This window comes from Ambystoma mexicanum, chromosome 6q (genome assembly GCF_040938575.1).
Source record: "Ambystoma mexicanum isolate Mex_15411 chromosome 6q, UKY_AmexF1_1, whole genome shotgun sequence".
Lineage (NCBI taxonomy): Eukaryota > Metazoa > Chordata > Amphibia > Caudata > Ambystomatidae > Ambystoma > Ambystoma mexicanum.
Genome location: NC_090937.1, coordinates 1,112,004,295 through 1,112,018,755, shown reverse-complemented (window position 1 = coordinate 1,112,018,755; position 14,461 = coordinate 1,112,004,295). Strand labels below are relative to the sequence as shown.

The window sequence follows — 14,461 nt, the reverse complement described above, 5'->3', positions numbered from 1 at the left end:
ACGGACAGCACCAGAGGATTTGTCACATGTCGCAATACCTACACTTACATGATTAATTTCATTTAACACAAATCCATCTTGTCACATCAGATACAACTCTGAAAATGTATGATACATTCAAGCAGCTTTCTTCATGTAGAAGATTATATGAGTAACATCTATAAGTGGTATTTTGTTTTCGATATAAGTCAGGAGTGATTCAAAACTACTGGGGAAACCCACTTCACAGGGAAAATAAGTTGATTTTTGTTTAGTGAATGCAGAAAACCATCATGAACATAGAACTTTGGCGTGGGGACTACGAAATGTGCACCACCAAGCAATTTGCTTCATTGATCAGTTGTCCAGCAATGTTTGCACTATTGTTCCTAGGATCTAATTTATTTATTTTGTGCATTTATTTCAGCGCACCAAACCCAAAAGCATCTGGGCACTAGTTACAGAAAGTGCATGTACATTAGTAAGGTGCAGGAATACTTAAAAGGTTAAAGACAAGGATTGGTGAGTATATACTGATTGTCAGAGCCTCAACTCGAGTGGTGTGGCAAGTTACATCAAGTATGCAGTTACAGGTAGGTAAAGAGCGACATTGGAAAGCGTGCACAGTTTGGAAAGCATCACCTCATGGCACGGTGGCTACAAAAATATGCAGTTGCAGGTAGGTAGGTAACAGTGTATTTTCGAATGCGGGATGGCTAACCTGAAGAAGGACGTAGGATGGTATGAGGGAAGGGAAGGGCGGCGGGTCTAACTAACAAAATACCAAGGAGTGAGAGGACAGGTTTGGTATAAAGTTTGATATAAGGCATGAGAGGAGCCAGACGTGCTGTACAGTCAGATAAAGGGGGCTGCAAGCTGGGAAAGCTGCGCTTCCCAGAGGAAGGGCTACACTAGTCAAGCAGACCGGCAAATACAGTCAGTTTGTCGCGGAAGGCTTGGATCCTTCAATGTTCCTCCTTGTGGAGGATCCAAATGAACAAAATGAAAAAGTTTAAATTGCTCAAAATCCTTGCAATTCATGGAAATTACAATTCAGCTTTTATTTCTATTTGCACTAGCCATTGATGAGTTATAATTGGCTCTTGGTGAGTAATAAATGGTGAGCTATATCACTGTGGAGAACTGGGGCGGGGGCAGGGGGTGTAACTTTATCCCTGGCTATCAATTTACTACTTGAATTGTTTTGTCTGACAGATTATATTTATACCTATAGCACTGTAGGATACACTACAACAAAGCAACTAAAGATTTATTGTTGACTACCCATATCCTTATAATGTAAATTCGTATTTCAAGATTTATGAAGATCAAACAAATAGAGTTGGTCTGCAAAGTTATATTTTGCCACTGTACCTTTTGATCCTGCGAATCCAGAATGTTATCCAGCCATTTGTATAAATAGCCATCAGATGAGAGTCCAACATTATCTGCCACAGGACCACAGCAAAGAACTGCAGACATCGCCTTAAAAACACAAAACATGTTCTCTATGAAGATTGTCAAACCTTATTTTAGTGAGCTAGTGAATGAAATAAATCTTTATGTTTAAGCGTTTATTTATACAAAATGTCTACCGTCTGCACATCCATTAAATAAATAGGAAAAATGTTCTTCGGGATTAAAAGACACTTTACACATAAGAAACGAAGTAGGGCATGACGTTAAATCACAATTCCCAATCTATTCCACAAGAGCACATGCAGGCAAAATGGGAATGTAGCCTGATTCAGTGGTACTGCATTTTAAAAGCCTTTCAACGCACCAAAAAGAACACTTGATGTTCACACTAATAGTTGCAGATTGCTAAGCAGTCAGAAATTGACAAGCTTCTGTACAGGTGGTCTTAAAACAATGAATCTCCACATTAGCATACAGGATTATATACAAAGCAAAATAAATTAATGTTCCTTGAGAACAAAATATAGATTTCTGCATCCATTTGTCTTCAATCACATTATCAGTTTCTTGACATGGTCCAGGGGAAACATTTCTACAGCTCAGTAAATGGGAGGGGTTTTCTGATCAGTGATGGGTGGTTGACAGAAGAAGAGGCGGGAGGTGTTAACCAATGAATGGATGCATCCTGTTTGAGTTACAAGAAACATCAAAACATCAAAATATGGGCCAGCTATTAAGATAGAATTGCAGGATTAGTTTTATCAAGGCCACCCTATTCTGGTGAACAGGGACAAATCCTAATGTCTAGCCAAACCTTATCTGGGTAGTGTGACTGAACAGCAAGGTTTAGCCTTACCAGGGAGTGAGTGGTGAAGGGTTCAGTTAAACACACGGAGAACTCTTAATACTACAAGGTAAGCAGAGTGTATAATAAGTTATTTATTTAGAATTCGCAACTTATCAATTAAAAAGCACAAGTAAAGCAAAAAAAGTATAAGTTACTCACTGTAGTGACTAACTTACTCCTAGTCCATAGTCCCCTTTCCTCCATGCTGCATGGGCGTCCCTCGCTAGGGACGGGCGACAGAACCTTTTTCACCAGAAAAAAATCACCTTCCCGTTTAAATATAGAGGGGCGCCCTTGGAGCATGCGCTCCCCTGACTCTGCCCATCGGTGACCACTCCTCAGTCCCCATTGACGCGTCAACAATATTACCATTGTCTAATGACACCAGTTTTATTAGGGGGAGGATGGTTGGACGTATGGCGGAAAGGGGACTATGGACTAGGAGTATGTTAGTCACTACGGTGAGTAACTTATAATTACTCTTACGTCCAGTGCCCTTTCCTCCATACTGTATGGGCGATTACAACCGAAAGTAGCCCCAGGATGCAGAGGAGACCCTCCTTAAGAAAAGATCCTTAATACTGCCTGTCTGAATGCTGCATTTGACCTGGAGCCGGCATTCAAACAGTAGTGCTTGCAGAAGGCTGAAGGAGTGGCCAACATGGCCCTGCTGATGACCGGCCACGCAGTGTGCCTCTGGAACGAGACTGCTGTGGCCTTCGCTCTAAAAGCGTGGGCATACAGGTTAGCCGGAAGCGGTTTGTGCTGCCCCTCATAGGCCTCCTCCATGGTCGAAACCATCCACCTTGCTATGGAGGCCTTAGAAGCCTGATATCCTGGCTTTGACCCCCGAAGGTGACAAAGAGAGCCTCAGATTTGTAGAAGCAATTGGTTCTGTCCAGATAGAATTTTTCAGCGTGCCTAACATCTAGACAGTGCAGGAACCTCCAAGCATCGCCCTTAATGTCCACGAAGAAATTAGGTAACACTGTCTCCTCATTCAGGTGAAACTAAGAGACTACTTTAGGCAAAAAGGCGGGATGCGTTCTAGGCACCACCTTGTCCTTATGGAAAATCGTGTAAGGCTCTGAAGTCACCAGAGCTTGGATTTCACCGACACTCCGTCCAGACGCAAGGCCCACCCAGAGGGCTCCCTTAATGGTGACTAGCCGGATGTCCGGGGGCGCCATTGGCTCAAAACGTTTATGCGCCAAGGCACCCAACACTACGTTGAGATACCACATGGGGTGTGGCCTCTTGATAGGCGGGTAGGGCCTGGTGAGGCCCGCCAGATGTCTTAACCACCGGGTTGGAGGATGAGAAAACATCCTCCTCCGAGTTCCGGTAGACTCTGTTGCCCGCCAAATAGGTGAGGCATGTGTCTATTTGCACCCCCGACTTTGAGAGGTGTGCTGAAAAGGATCGCTCATCGTCCAACGTGCAAGTAAGCAGATCGACATCCTTTGATTCTGTCCAATGACAAAACCTAGTCCACTTACGTTTGTACTGGCTCCTAGCAGCATCGCTCCTAGCGCCCTGTATGATGTCTAGATTAGCCTGTGACAGACGCAGATGCTTTAGTGAGATCTGTTCAGGAACCACGCTGCGAGGGCTAACTTCTGCAGGGTGGGGTGGATGACCGTGCCCCCCTGCTGCGATAGTAGATGAGCTGGACCCCAGCGGAAGGCGCATTGGTGGCTGGTCCGAAAGGCTGAGCAGCTCAGAGAATAAATGGCTTCGCCGACCACCCAGGAGCTGTCAGAATGATACTGATGTGCAGGGACTCCCTTATCTTGCAGATCACCCTGTGTACCAGGGGAGTGGGAGTGAAGGCATATGTGTTCATGTTGTTCCACTGTATCTAACGCATCGCCCAGAGAGCCTTTGCCCTGTCCCTGCCAGGATGCGAACTGAGGGTACAACCTGTTGTACCAGTTGGCGAAGAGATACACCTGCGGATGACCCCATCTGTCGAAGATCCCCTGAAGGACCTGATGTTTCAGTTGCCATTCGTAATTGTCCGCACCCAACCTGATGAGCCTGTCAGCCTCCAGGTTTGACTCCCCGGGGGGTGTATCACTGTCGTGTATGTTGTTCACCAGAGCCCATTCCCAAATTTTGACTGCTAGAGTGCAGAGGGGAGGAGACCTGGTGCCACCCTGCTTGTTGATGTAATACATGCTGGTGGAACTGTCCATTTGAATGAGGAACATCTTGCCATAGATGAGCGGCAGGAAGGCATTGAGAGCAAGCCAGATGGCCTTCAGCTCCAGGCAATTTATATGGGCCTCCTGTTCCAAAAGATACCAAACTCCATGGACGCTGTGGTTGTCCAGAGTAGCATCCCAGCCTTCCAAGGAAGAGTCCGTGGTGATGGCAACCTGCTGTGTTGGTTGTCATAAGTGTCTGCCTATCCTCAGGTTGCGGTCCAAGATCCACCAGACAAGGACCTGGTGGAGAAAGGGAGGAATGCTGACGAGTTCCGCCTGGCAACCCCACTCCCAACTCCATGAGGCTGCGAAGTGCATCTGTAATCTTCTCATTTTGAACCTTGTGTATGGTACTGCCAGAAGACATGCCACCATGATATACAAGAGGTCTTGGTACCACCAAGTTGAGGTCACCGCTCTACTGAGAAAATGACCTGTGGCCCTCTTGATGGCTGTGATCTTGTCCTCCGAGGGAAAAACTATCTAAGCTTGTATCCCAGATGAGGCCCAGGAACGCTAGACTCTGCATCAGCTCCAGCTGTGACCTTTTGAGATTGATGGAGAATCCCAATTCGTGTAGCATATTCATGAGGGCGTAGGTGGTGTGATGGACCGCCTCTTGGGATCTCGCCCTGACGAGCCAGTTGTCTAGGTATGGATAGACATGGTGACCTTGAGCCCTGAGAAGGGATGCCGCTGCATTCAAATGTCTGGTAAAGACCCTGGGGCTGAATTGAGGCCAAAGGATAGAACCTTTTATTGGAAATGAAAGCCCATGATCCTGAACCTCAGGAAGGACCGATGATGCTGCCAAAACGGGACGTGTAGGTATGCGTCCTTCAGGTCCAGGGAGCACAGCCAGTCTCCCTTGCACAGTGTCTCTACAATAAGCGCTGGGGTAACCATCTTGAACTTTTGAAGAGGGAAGGAAAGGTTGAGGGTGGAAAGGTCCAACACAACTCTCAGGCCAGCCTGGTGGTTCTTGTGTATGGCGAAAATCCTGGAGTAGCAGCCCATATACCACTGGGAGGCTGGGACCTCTTCCACTGCCTGACTCTCTACAAGCAATCGAATTTCCGCCAACAGAGTTGTTGTCCCAATCTGTGGGAGTGGCGGAGAGGAGAGAGGGGAGGGAGGGACCGGTAGGCAGTAGCCCGTGGACACTATTGAAAGGATACAGGGGTCCTTGTGCGCCAATATTGTGCATGAAGGGCAAGCCTGAACTGCAACCCCCCCCTGCGGAGACATGTGGAACCAGAGGGGAATGCCATGTCTTCTTTCCCTCCGATGCTGGTGCTGAGGAGGGGGACCGAAAGAAGTCTTTATTCCTGGAGATCGGTTCGGCTGCCTGGACCTACGTTCCTGGAAACCCCAGAACCTTCCATAGGGTCGGACCTTGTCAGAACGCAGGTGCGTCTGGCTGTACGTCTTCGGTGTGAACTTCTTGAGGATAGAAGGATTTAGCAGTCTGGGAACAGTTTTTCTAATTATCAAGTTCATCATCGGTGGTGGAATGAAAGAGGTTGCTACCCTCAAATGTAAGGTCCAATATGCGCTGCGCTCCTGGACGTCCGGGTAGCCCGTAGCCAGGCCATCCTTCTCATGTCGGTGGCGAAGCAGATGCACAGCCTGAGGTGGCTATATGTGCCACTGTGGACTCCATGATGTGCTGAGTCACCATTTTTACTTCTGCCAGCCCCGCCTTGAAGCGTGCCCGACTATGTACTGGAAGTTGCGGAAGGAAGCCATCTATTTCCTGCCAAAGCCTTTGATTCACGGCTGCGAGCATGGCGTCCGCATTAGACTGACAAAGGTGCAGGGAGGCATAGGAATAAACCTTCTTTCCATGTGCCTCCAAGATCCTCTCCTCCTTGCCTAGTAGAGTCGAGGACAAGGCAGCCGAGGAAGAATGCGGTTTAGAGTAGTTTGGGGCTGTAGCAATTACCAAGGGGTGTGGTCGAGGGTGTGCCGACAGCAAGAGTGTATTCCCCCTCCATTTGCCTGTACTTGGCATCGTGGCACCGATTGGTGTGCTGTGCTGAATGGGGATTAAGCCATCCCTTTTTAGCCAAGGCGACAACGGCCTTCTGCATTGGAAACCCCGTTCTTGCCGCGGGGTGTAGAGTGAGGACCTTGGCCAGGACCCCCGCCTCTGGGTGTTCCACCTTGGGTTGTGGAAGCCCAAAGTATTCGCCCAGACCTGCAAGCCGTTCATGGAATGACTTGGCAGAAGACGGAGTGTCGGGGTCCACCTCTTCATCAGTGCCCGCTAGGTGCCTACCCTAGAATTAGCAAGCACAAACAGGTAACCAGGTTCATGGACCTGGCATGCATACTAGCCAAAAGAACCATCGCCATGTCCTGGAGAACGGCTGCAGGGCCACAATACGTAAAATGGTGCTGAGAATTCGAACGGTGGGCAGAAGCAGAGACCAAGGTGCGGGTGGAGGGAGGGCACAGATCGGACCCTGACATGTTCCACCCTTATGACGACAAACCCCCATGAGCGCACCAGCAAACCAAAGCCTGCCCATGGCAGGCCTAACCTAATCACCTCCAGGCACCCAAATGACACTGTCCAGCCGGCGACACGAGGAGCGACCGGCTAAACCTCCAACACGGAGGCCCCGGCCCCATCCGCGGCCACATAACGGTTGTTTGTTGTTATTAATTTCAATACAGGCATGTGTAATCGTCACTGAAATGCACAACTGTATTATACACAAATGCCAATAAAAACATGTAAAAATAAAAATTTGCTCCGGAGGCATCTCTCTCAACAGGTTTAGAATGCATTTTTATGCAGGATCTTCATCGGATCAGCGGGAGACTGCAGATTCCAAGTCTCACTATGTGGCCATGTAGCCACGCCCCCTGACGTCTCAAATATATCACTCAATATTCAGGGGAGAGGGGACCCTATAAAAAGGAGAAGGCTTCAATTATGTCAGGGATCTCCAGGGGAATGTATTATTCCTTCAGTAAACACACCTAAACACTGCTGAATTGGCTAAAATCTGCAGGGACTGGGTGGGGGTGGCAGCCTATTCCACGAGAAATGCTGGGGTGTACATTCTCATCCACAAAAGACTCCCCAAGCCCACTTACCATCACTGATACTAAGACAGAGAAGGAAGGCAGATTAGTGATGATAAATGGCACCCTATACTGCCAACGCATTACCTTCCTGAACATATATGCCCCAACCACGAACACACCAAGGTTCATTAACCCACACATTAGCTGTCTGTGCCCCCTTTTTGAGCCATTTAACATTAATCGGGGGAGACCTAAATGTTGTCCCAGACCAAACAATCTACATCGCACATGATCTTCCATCTGCTGAAAAAAGTATGCACACGGTTGACGATGTCCAGACTTCATCTGACAGACATTTGGTGGCAAACCCATATCCGGGAAAAAGGACTTTACATATTACTCACACGAACACAGCAGCTACTCACAACTAGATTGCTGGCTCCTGCACTGCCATGCATATGGCTAACACATGCTCCATTCTTCCAATCACGCTATCCGACCAGAACATGCCCCTGTCCTACTTCACATCACACTGTCCGCTGAACTGCAACGCACTCCTTCTTGGCATCTCAACCCAATAATAGTAATTCACATTTATAAAGCGCCAAGAACCCTCAGGCATCTGAGCGCTGCTTATTATTACCCACAGTGTGTGGTGCTCATTTATCAACCTTGGAAGGATGAAAGACTGAGTTTGGCCCGGCCGGGATTCGAACCTGCTTCGGCAGGCTCTGCACGGGGGCCAAAGCAGGCGCTCTACTCGCTGTGCTATCTGACTGGCTGGCCGGTCTAATGACGTTAACACTCACAAACTTCGTCTAGCATTTTACGGAAGAGACAGAGGGTGTCTAGAGGGATAACATATCAAATGAATTTCCCACAGTGAGATGACGGGATGCATTTAAGGCATTTCTAAGGGGCCAATGTATTTCACGCTGGACACATGGCAGGTACAAGAAAAGAGACTCACTGGTACCCTAGTAGTGGATGAACGACAAGAAAATGCAGGATCCGACCATTCTTGCACGCATTATCTGCACTAGTGCAAAACTCATGAGTCTTTCCACACTAAGAGCACAGAAAGCTTTCAGCGGGTGGGCATAAACCCTATGCACAGAGGGGGGACAGGCCACTCTGTCTCCTAGCACTGTTCCATGAGGGTGAAACAGTGGGCTCAGATTATTGAGGCCATAAGGAATAAAGCAGGAATTATTTTGACCATGGCTACAACCGCTTTGCAGAATAGTATAGAGAGCTCGACGACAACCCCCCCCACCCGGAGCCAATTATAGATCAAGAAGTGGCGACCGCCATCAGGAGCTTGTCCGCCGGCAAAGCCTTGGGTCCTGATGATCAGCCAACCGATGCATATTAACGCCAGGGGGACGTTAAAACCCCTAAAATGGGGCAGATGTTTAGAGAGGCGGCTGAGGCAGGACATCTCCCAGCATCATTACTTACAGCTAGCATAGTATTTTTTCATAAAAAAAGGACGAGACCCACTCCAGTGTAGCGCAAAGAGGCCCATCTCTTTAATCAACTCTGATGCTAAAGTGCTCGCTAAATGTCTCAAGCAACACCTAGGTTGACTGATGCCCGCACTGTAGTCACGGCGCTATGTCTAACAAACCCCCAAGACTGAAGGGTAAGCAGCCCACATTAGACGAATACACTAAGACGCCACCCGGCGCGGAAGGAGCCAGGAGCAAAGACAGAGCCCAAGTTGGGAGCAGTGCCACTATGGGCACGAAGCAGGAGGTCCTTGATGCGATCGCCGATCTGAAGATGGCTTGGCAGACCAAGCTTGAACTGGCTGTGACAGAACTGAAAATAGCGCTGGAGCTCCAGGTTGGGCCGGTGCAAGAGGACGTGAATCTACTACGGCAAGATGTTAGGTCTCTGGCAGAGCGCACGGAGAACCTCGAGAAGGAGATGGGCCCGAACACGGCGGACTGTGCTTCCCACCGGTTGGAGCTTCACGCCCTGGTACAGCGAGTGGGCAATTTAGAGAACAGAGCTGAGGAGGTGGAAGGACGAGCCCGGAGGAATAATATCCGTATTGTTGGACTGCCGGAAGGAGCAGAAGGCCATAACCCCACGGAGTTCATTGAAACAATGTTGTTACAGGGAATCACTGGAGGAGTGCTGTCTCAGGGGTTTGCAGTGGAAAGGACGCATAGGGCCCTAGCGAGGAAACCACCGCCAGAAAGCCTGCCTAGGCCGGTGATCGCCAAGATACTTAATTACAGGGATCGAGAAAGGATCCTGGAACACTTCCGCAAAGGTAGGACAATACAAAGAGGGTCAGCATACATAACGGCTTACCCGGATTATACCCTGATGGTGCAGCGGAGCAGAATGAACTTTGGGGCAGTCAAGAGAAGATTGCGAGAAGCAGGACATAAGTACATGTTGCTTTACCCGGCTAAGCTAAAAGTTTTCCACAAGCACAGAACTCTGTTTTTTTGAAACTCCGAAAGAAGCTATGGAATGGCTCGACACGCAGGGTTGCTCCCAGGAGTCGGATGTTCGGACGGGAGAAGGAGGTGGAGCAGATAAGTGATGAGCGAGAGGGGCACCGGGGGGTGTCAGAACTTAAGAGTATGGGACTTGATTATAGTCACTGAAGTAGCTTGCTAAATGGTGTGACCAGGCTGGGGGAAACACATGATCCGCGAATATTGCAATCATGACTTCAAGGAGCCTTGCAGGACCAACCTATACATTCCCCATTTAGATTTTAGTTAGGTCGCCGATAGTGCAGTGACACCCTGCTGGGGTCCTGCCCGGGGTTCCAGGATAGGCCCAAACGCGGGGGAGCCTGAGATCCAGGGATGGAGCTGGGCAACGGTTGGGGTAACGTGGGGAGCGGGGAGGGGTTGTGTGCTGTGGTTTGTTATAGTTGGGGAGGAGTTATGGGGTGAGCCTACACCCCAAGGAACACGAGACGACCCATGGGAGACCTTAAGATAGTCACTTGGAACGTCAGGGGGATCAATAGTTATCTGAAGCGGAAAAAGTTAATGATGTACCTGTGCAGACAGAAAGTGGATATAGCCCTGTTACAAGAAACTCATTTAACACAAGATAAACTGGAAGTGATACGGAAAAGTGGAGAGGGACAGTAGTAGGGGCAACATATTCTGCCTATGCAAGAGGGGTAATCACATGGGTGGCCCCACATGTTCCGTTCCAGTTGCTGAGCTCGCTGGTAGAGGCAGATGGTAGGATGGTGATAATGAAAGGGATGGTGGAAAATGGAGAGATCTGCATTGTAAATACTTACGCCCCGAACCAGGATACGGCTGCGTATTTTAGGACCCTTTATAGTAAACTCAGTGGAAGCGTGGGGGGAGCTATATCGTGGGGGGGAGATTTCAATTGTGTACTGAACCCCAACACAGACAGATCAGACACTAAAATAGTTAGACCCACCCCGGCCGCAAAGGCACTGCATGCACTATTGGCGGATTTTGGGCTGACGGATGAATGGAGAACACGTCATCCGCAGGATAGACAAAATTCACACTATGCAGCCCCACAGGGCCTATATACAAGACTGGACTATGTGTTTGTCTCGCAGGAGTTACTGACGGAAATGCCGCAGGCGGAATATAAAGCTAGAGTCTCTCAGACCACTCGCCACTGACGCTAGTGTGGCAATACCGACCCCTGAGGGGGAGGATACCCACATGGCGATTGCGTGCAGAAGCGCTTAAAGATAGCGTATTCAGGGAGGATATGCGAGAGGAAATAATAAACTATTTTGAGATAAATACTGGCAGTGTTAAGACAGCGGGCACACTCTGGTAAGCCTTTAAAGTAGTAGTTAGGGGAATTGCCATAGCCAAGTCTAAAGGGCTGCAGAATGGGATTCTGACCGAATTGCAGGACTCTGATAAAAGGAACTGGAAAGGGTATTGGAACGAGGCGGTAACACTAAGGCAGATACAGAAATGGCACTGGGCCTGCAGCAGTAATGTGCCAGATATTGGGAGAGATTATGTAATCTTAAATATAAAAAGTACATAGAAAGGCAACATGCTGGAGGCGACAAACCAGGAAGACTCCTTGCATGGCTCTACAAAAACGAGACCCCTAGGCCACCAATCAGGACAATAGTGAAAGACAATGGCGACATAGTGGATACGCAAGAGGGGGTTAATCAAGAATTTGCAGAATATTATAGACACTTGTATGGGAATGAGACGGCGCAACAGGGGGGGAAATAGGAGACATACTGGAAGACATTGGACTACCCCAAATTAGTGTAGAGGAGAGGGAGGAGCTAGATGCCCCGATCACCCTAGAGGAGCTAGAAGAAGTGGTGAGGCAGCTGCCCACGTGTAAAACCCTGGGAACCGACGGACTCCCAAGCGGATTTTATAAGGCATATAAAGTAGAGATACTCCCCCCACTGCTGCAGATGCTTAATGAAGCATTTGAAGTTGGGAGACTACCGGAAACATTGCGCGAGGCGGTTATCATACCACTCCCCAAGCCCAATAGGCCTGCTAGTGACTGCGGATCCTCTAAGCCCCTTTCGATGTTGAACCAAGGTAGTAAGATCCTAACAGCGGTTCTAGCAAACAGACTAAAGAAGGTCATCAATAAATGAATACACCCTGATCAGACAGGATATGTCCCAAATATAAATATCTTGAATAATTTGAGGCGACTCCATCGAGTGGTTGAACATACTGGAGGAGATGCAAGCGAAATGGCGATAGTATCACTGGATGCGATAAAGGCATTTCACTCAGTCAAGTGGCCCTGGTTGAAAGCGGCCCTAGCCAATTACGGTATGGGGCCAGGATATCTTCACTGGGTAGAACTCCTATATAGTGCGCCACTAGCGAGAGTGAAGACAGGAACTGTGATCTCTGAAAGGTGGCAACTTGGTAGAGGAACCAGACAGGGATGTCCCTGGTCCCCCATGTTGTATATCCTGGCTTTGGAGCCTCTGGTGATTTATTTAAGGCAGCAATATGATGCAATAGGCATTGTCGCCGGGGAAACATCACATTTAATTTCACTATACGCAGACAATATGTTATTGTATTTGCGCTACCCAGAGGAGAATCTTCAGTATATGTTGGAAGTGATGAAGAGGTTTGCAGAACTTTCAGGTATAGCGGTGAACCCCAGTAAATCCTGTGTGTTCCCGCTGGGCCGCTATAGAGGTCTCTCGGTGGAGAATTTGCCGGTTCTACAGATACCGTGGGAGGTCACAACCTTTAGATATCTTGGGGTAAACACATACCATACAGTAGAAGCCGAACAAAGGCATAATACAGAAAGAACGGTTAAGAAACTGGAAAACAGCATGAAGTTCTGGGTGAAAATCCCCTTGGCAAAGATGGGGCGAGGGGCGATGCTGAAGATGGTGGCATTGCCCAGACTGTTGCATTGCTTTGCGAACATCCCACACTCCATACCCCGGAAATTCTTTACTAGGTTGGACAGCATATGCAGGGAATTCTATGGCACGGGATGAGGAACAGGGTAGCCCTGTGGAAACTCCAAAATCCGCATGAGAAAGGGGGCATTAAATTACCAAACTAGGAAGTATATTATGTAGTGAGTCAATTGCAACATGTAGCCAAATGGCTCTCTGCGGAGCCTACCTTAGAGCATAGGCTGCATCAAGGAGATTGCGCCCCATATTTTCTGAGAGAAATTATATGGTTACCCAAGTGGGAGTTGTGGTCGTCCGGGGATGTTGGGTCTTGGGTGGCGGATGTGGCAGAGGGCGTGCTGGTTGATGGCCAAACCGGCCCTGTGCTCCTCGCAAATCCCATTGGTCACAGTGATAGAAACAGAAAAGCAACTAAGGTTAATGATTAGGAAGTACTGGAAACCGGTGGGAATAGCAACATTGGGGGATATGTGGCAAGAAGGGAAAAGATTGGAATTTGAGGAGCTGGTGGAACAAACGGGGTTGAGTGCTGGGCAATATATTACGTATCATGGGATGGTGCAACGAATTAAAGATACCTGGTCCGAGGTGGAACTAGCAGAGGAACCGGACACCACATTAGACATGATATATGATATAGCAGAAGGGGGGCATGAAACGTCTAGAGTGTACGAGATGATGATGACTCAAGTGGGCAAGGAAGTGGTGCAATTTAGACTGGACTGGGAGGAAGAATTAGGGGACCTGATGAGTGACGGGATGTGGGAAAGAGCTCAAGGGTATCAAAAAAAATTATCGAGAAATGCTAGGCTGCAACAGATACAGTTGTATATAACTCACAGAGCCTACCTGACGCCAATAAAGACAGCCAAATTTAAGAACGCCAGAAGCCAAGTGCGTCCCAAATGTAATGAGGAAAATGCAGGAATGGTACATATGTTCTGGGCATGCCCACTGATAGCGAAATATTGGAGAGACATAGCACAGAAAATGGAAGGCAAGGGAATCTGTATGAAGGTGGATACTGTGTGGGCTTGTTTGTTGGGAGGGTTCCCCAGATCGCGGAAGCTTAAACATGTAAGTAAATTGAAAGATCTGGCGTATGTTCTGGAGAATAGAAGGATTGCGATGGGATAGAAAGCGTGTCATGAGCCCAAAGTGGAGACGTGGTGGAGGGACATGCAGAAGTGGGCGGAGGCAGAAACAGTGGCATGGCAGGAAGCCTGTAAAGGGGACATAGAGGGCAAAGCTGGAGCCCTAGCGGGTTGGAGACAACTAATAGCAGAACTGTTTGGGCCTTCGTATGATGGACCAAGTGATGATGACTCAATAAGCGCGGCGGAAGAGGACTCCCCACCACAAGAGATGGAGACTAGCAATGGGAGAAAGTAGGCTCGGGAGGGGGGGGATACAGGAAATACTGTGGGCGCAAATGTAACAATGTATGTGTATTTGTGAGCGAGTTATGTATCCACTGTAAGTTTAGTTTGTTTTTTTATTTGTTGTTTGAATAAAATTAAAAAAATTAATAAAATTGTTGTAAAAAAA

The 14,461-nt window shown here is 48.3% G+C and overlaps 1 protein-coding gene across 6 annotated transcripts in view; it reads right to left on the bottom strand.

Annotated features, from left to right (window-relative positions):
* Window positions 1-14,461, bottom strand: part of FRYL (FRY like transcription coactivator) — a 3,055,992-nt gene that overhangs the window by 1,655,523 nt on the left and 1,386,008 nt on the right. For all 6 annotated transcript variants that reach the window (XM_069631694.1, XM_069631695.1, XM_069631691.1 and 3 more), the window contains one exon: window positions 1,354-1,464. In XM_069631694.1, the coding sequence (XP_069487795.1) occupies window positions 1,354-1,464 (111 nt within the window). The remainder of the gene's footprint in view (window positions 1-1,353; window positions 1,465-14,461) is intronic.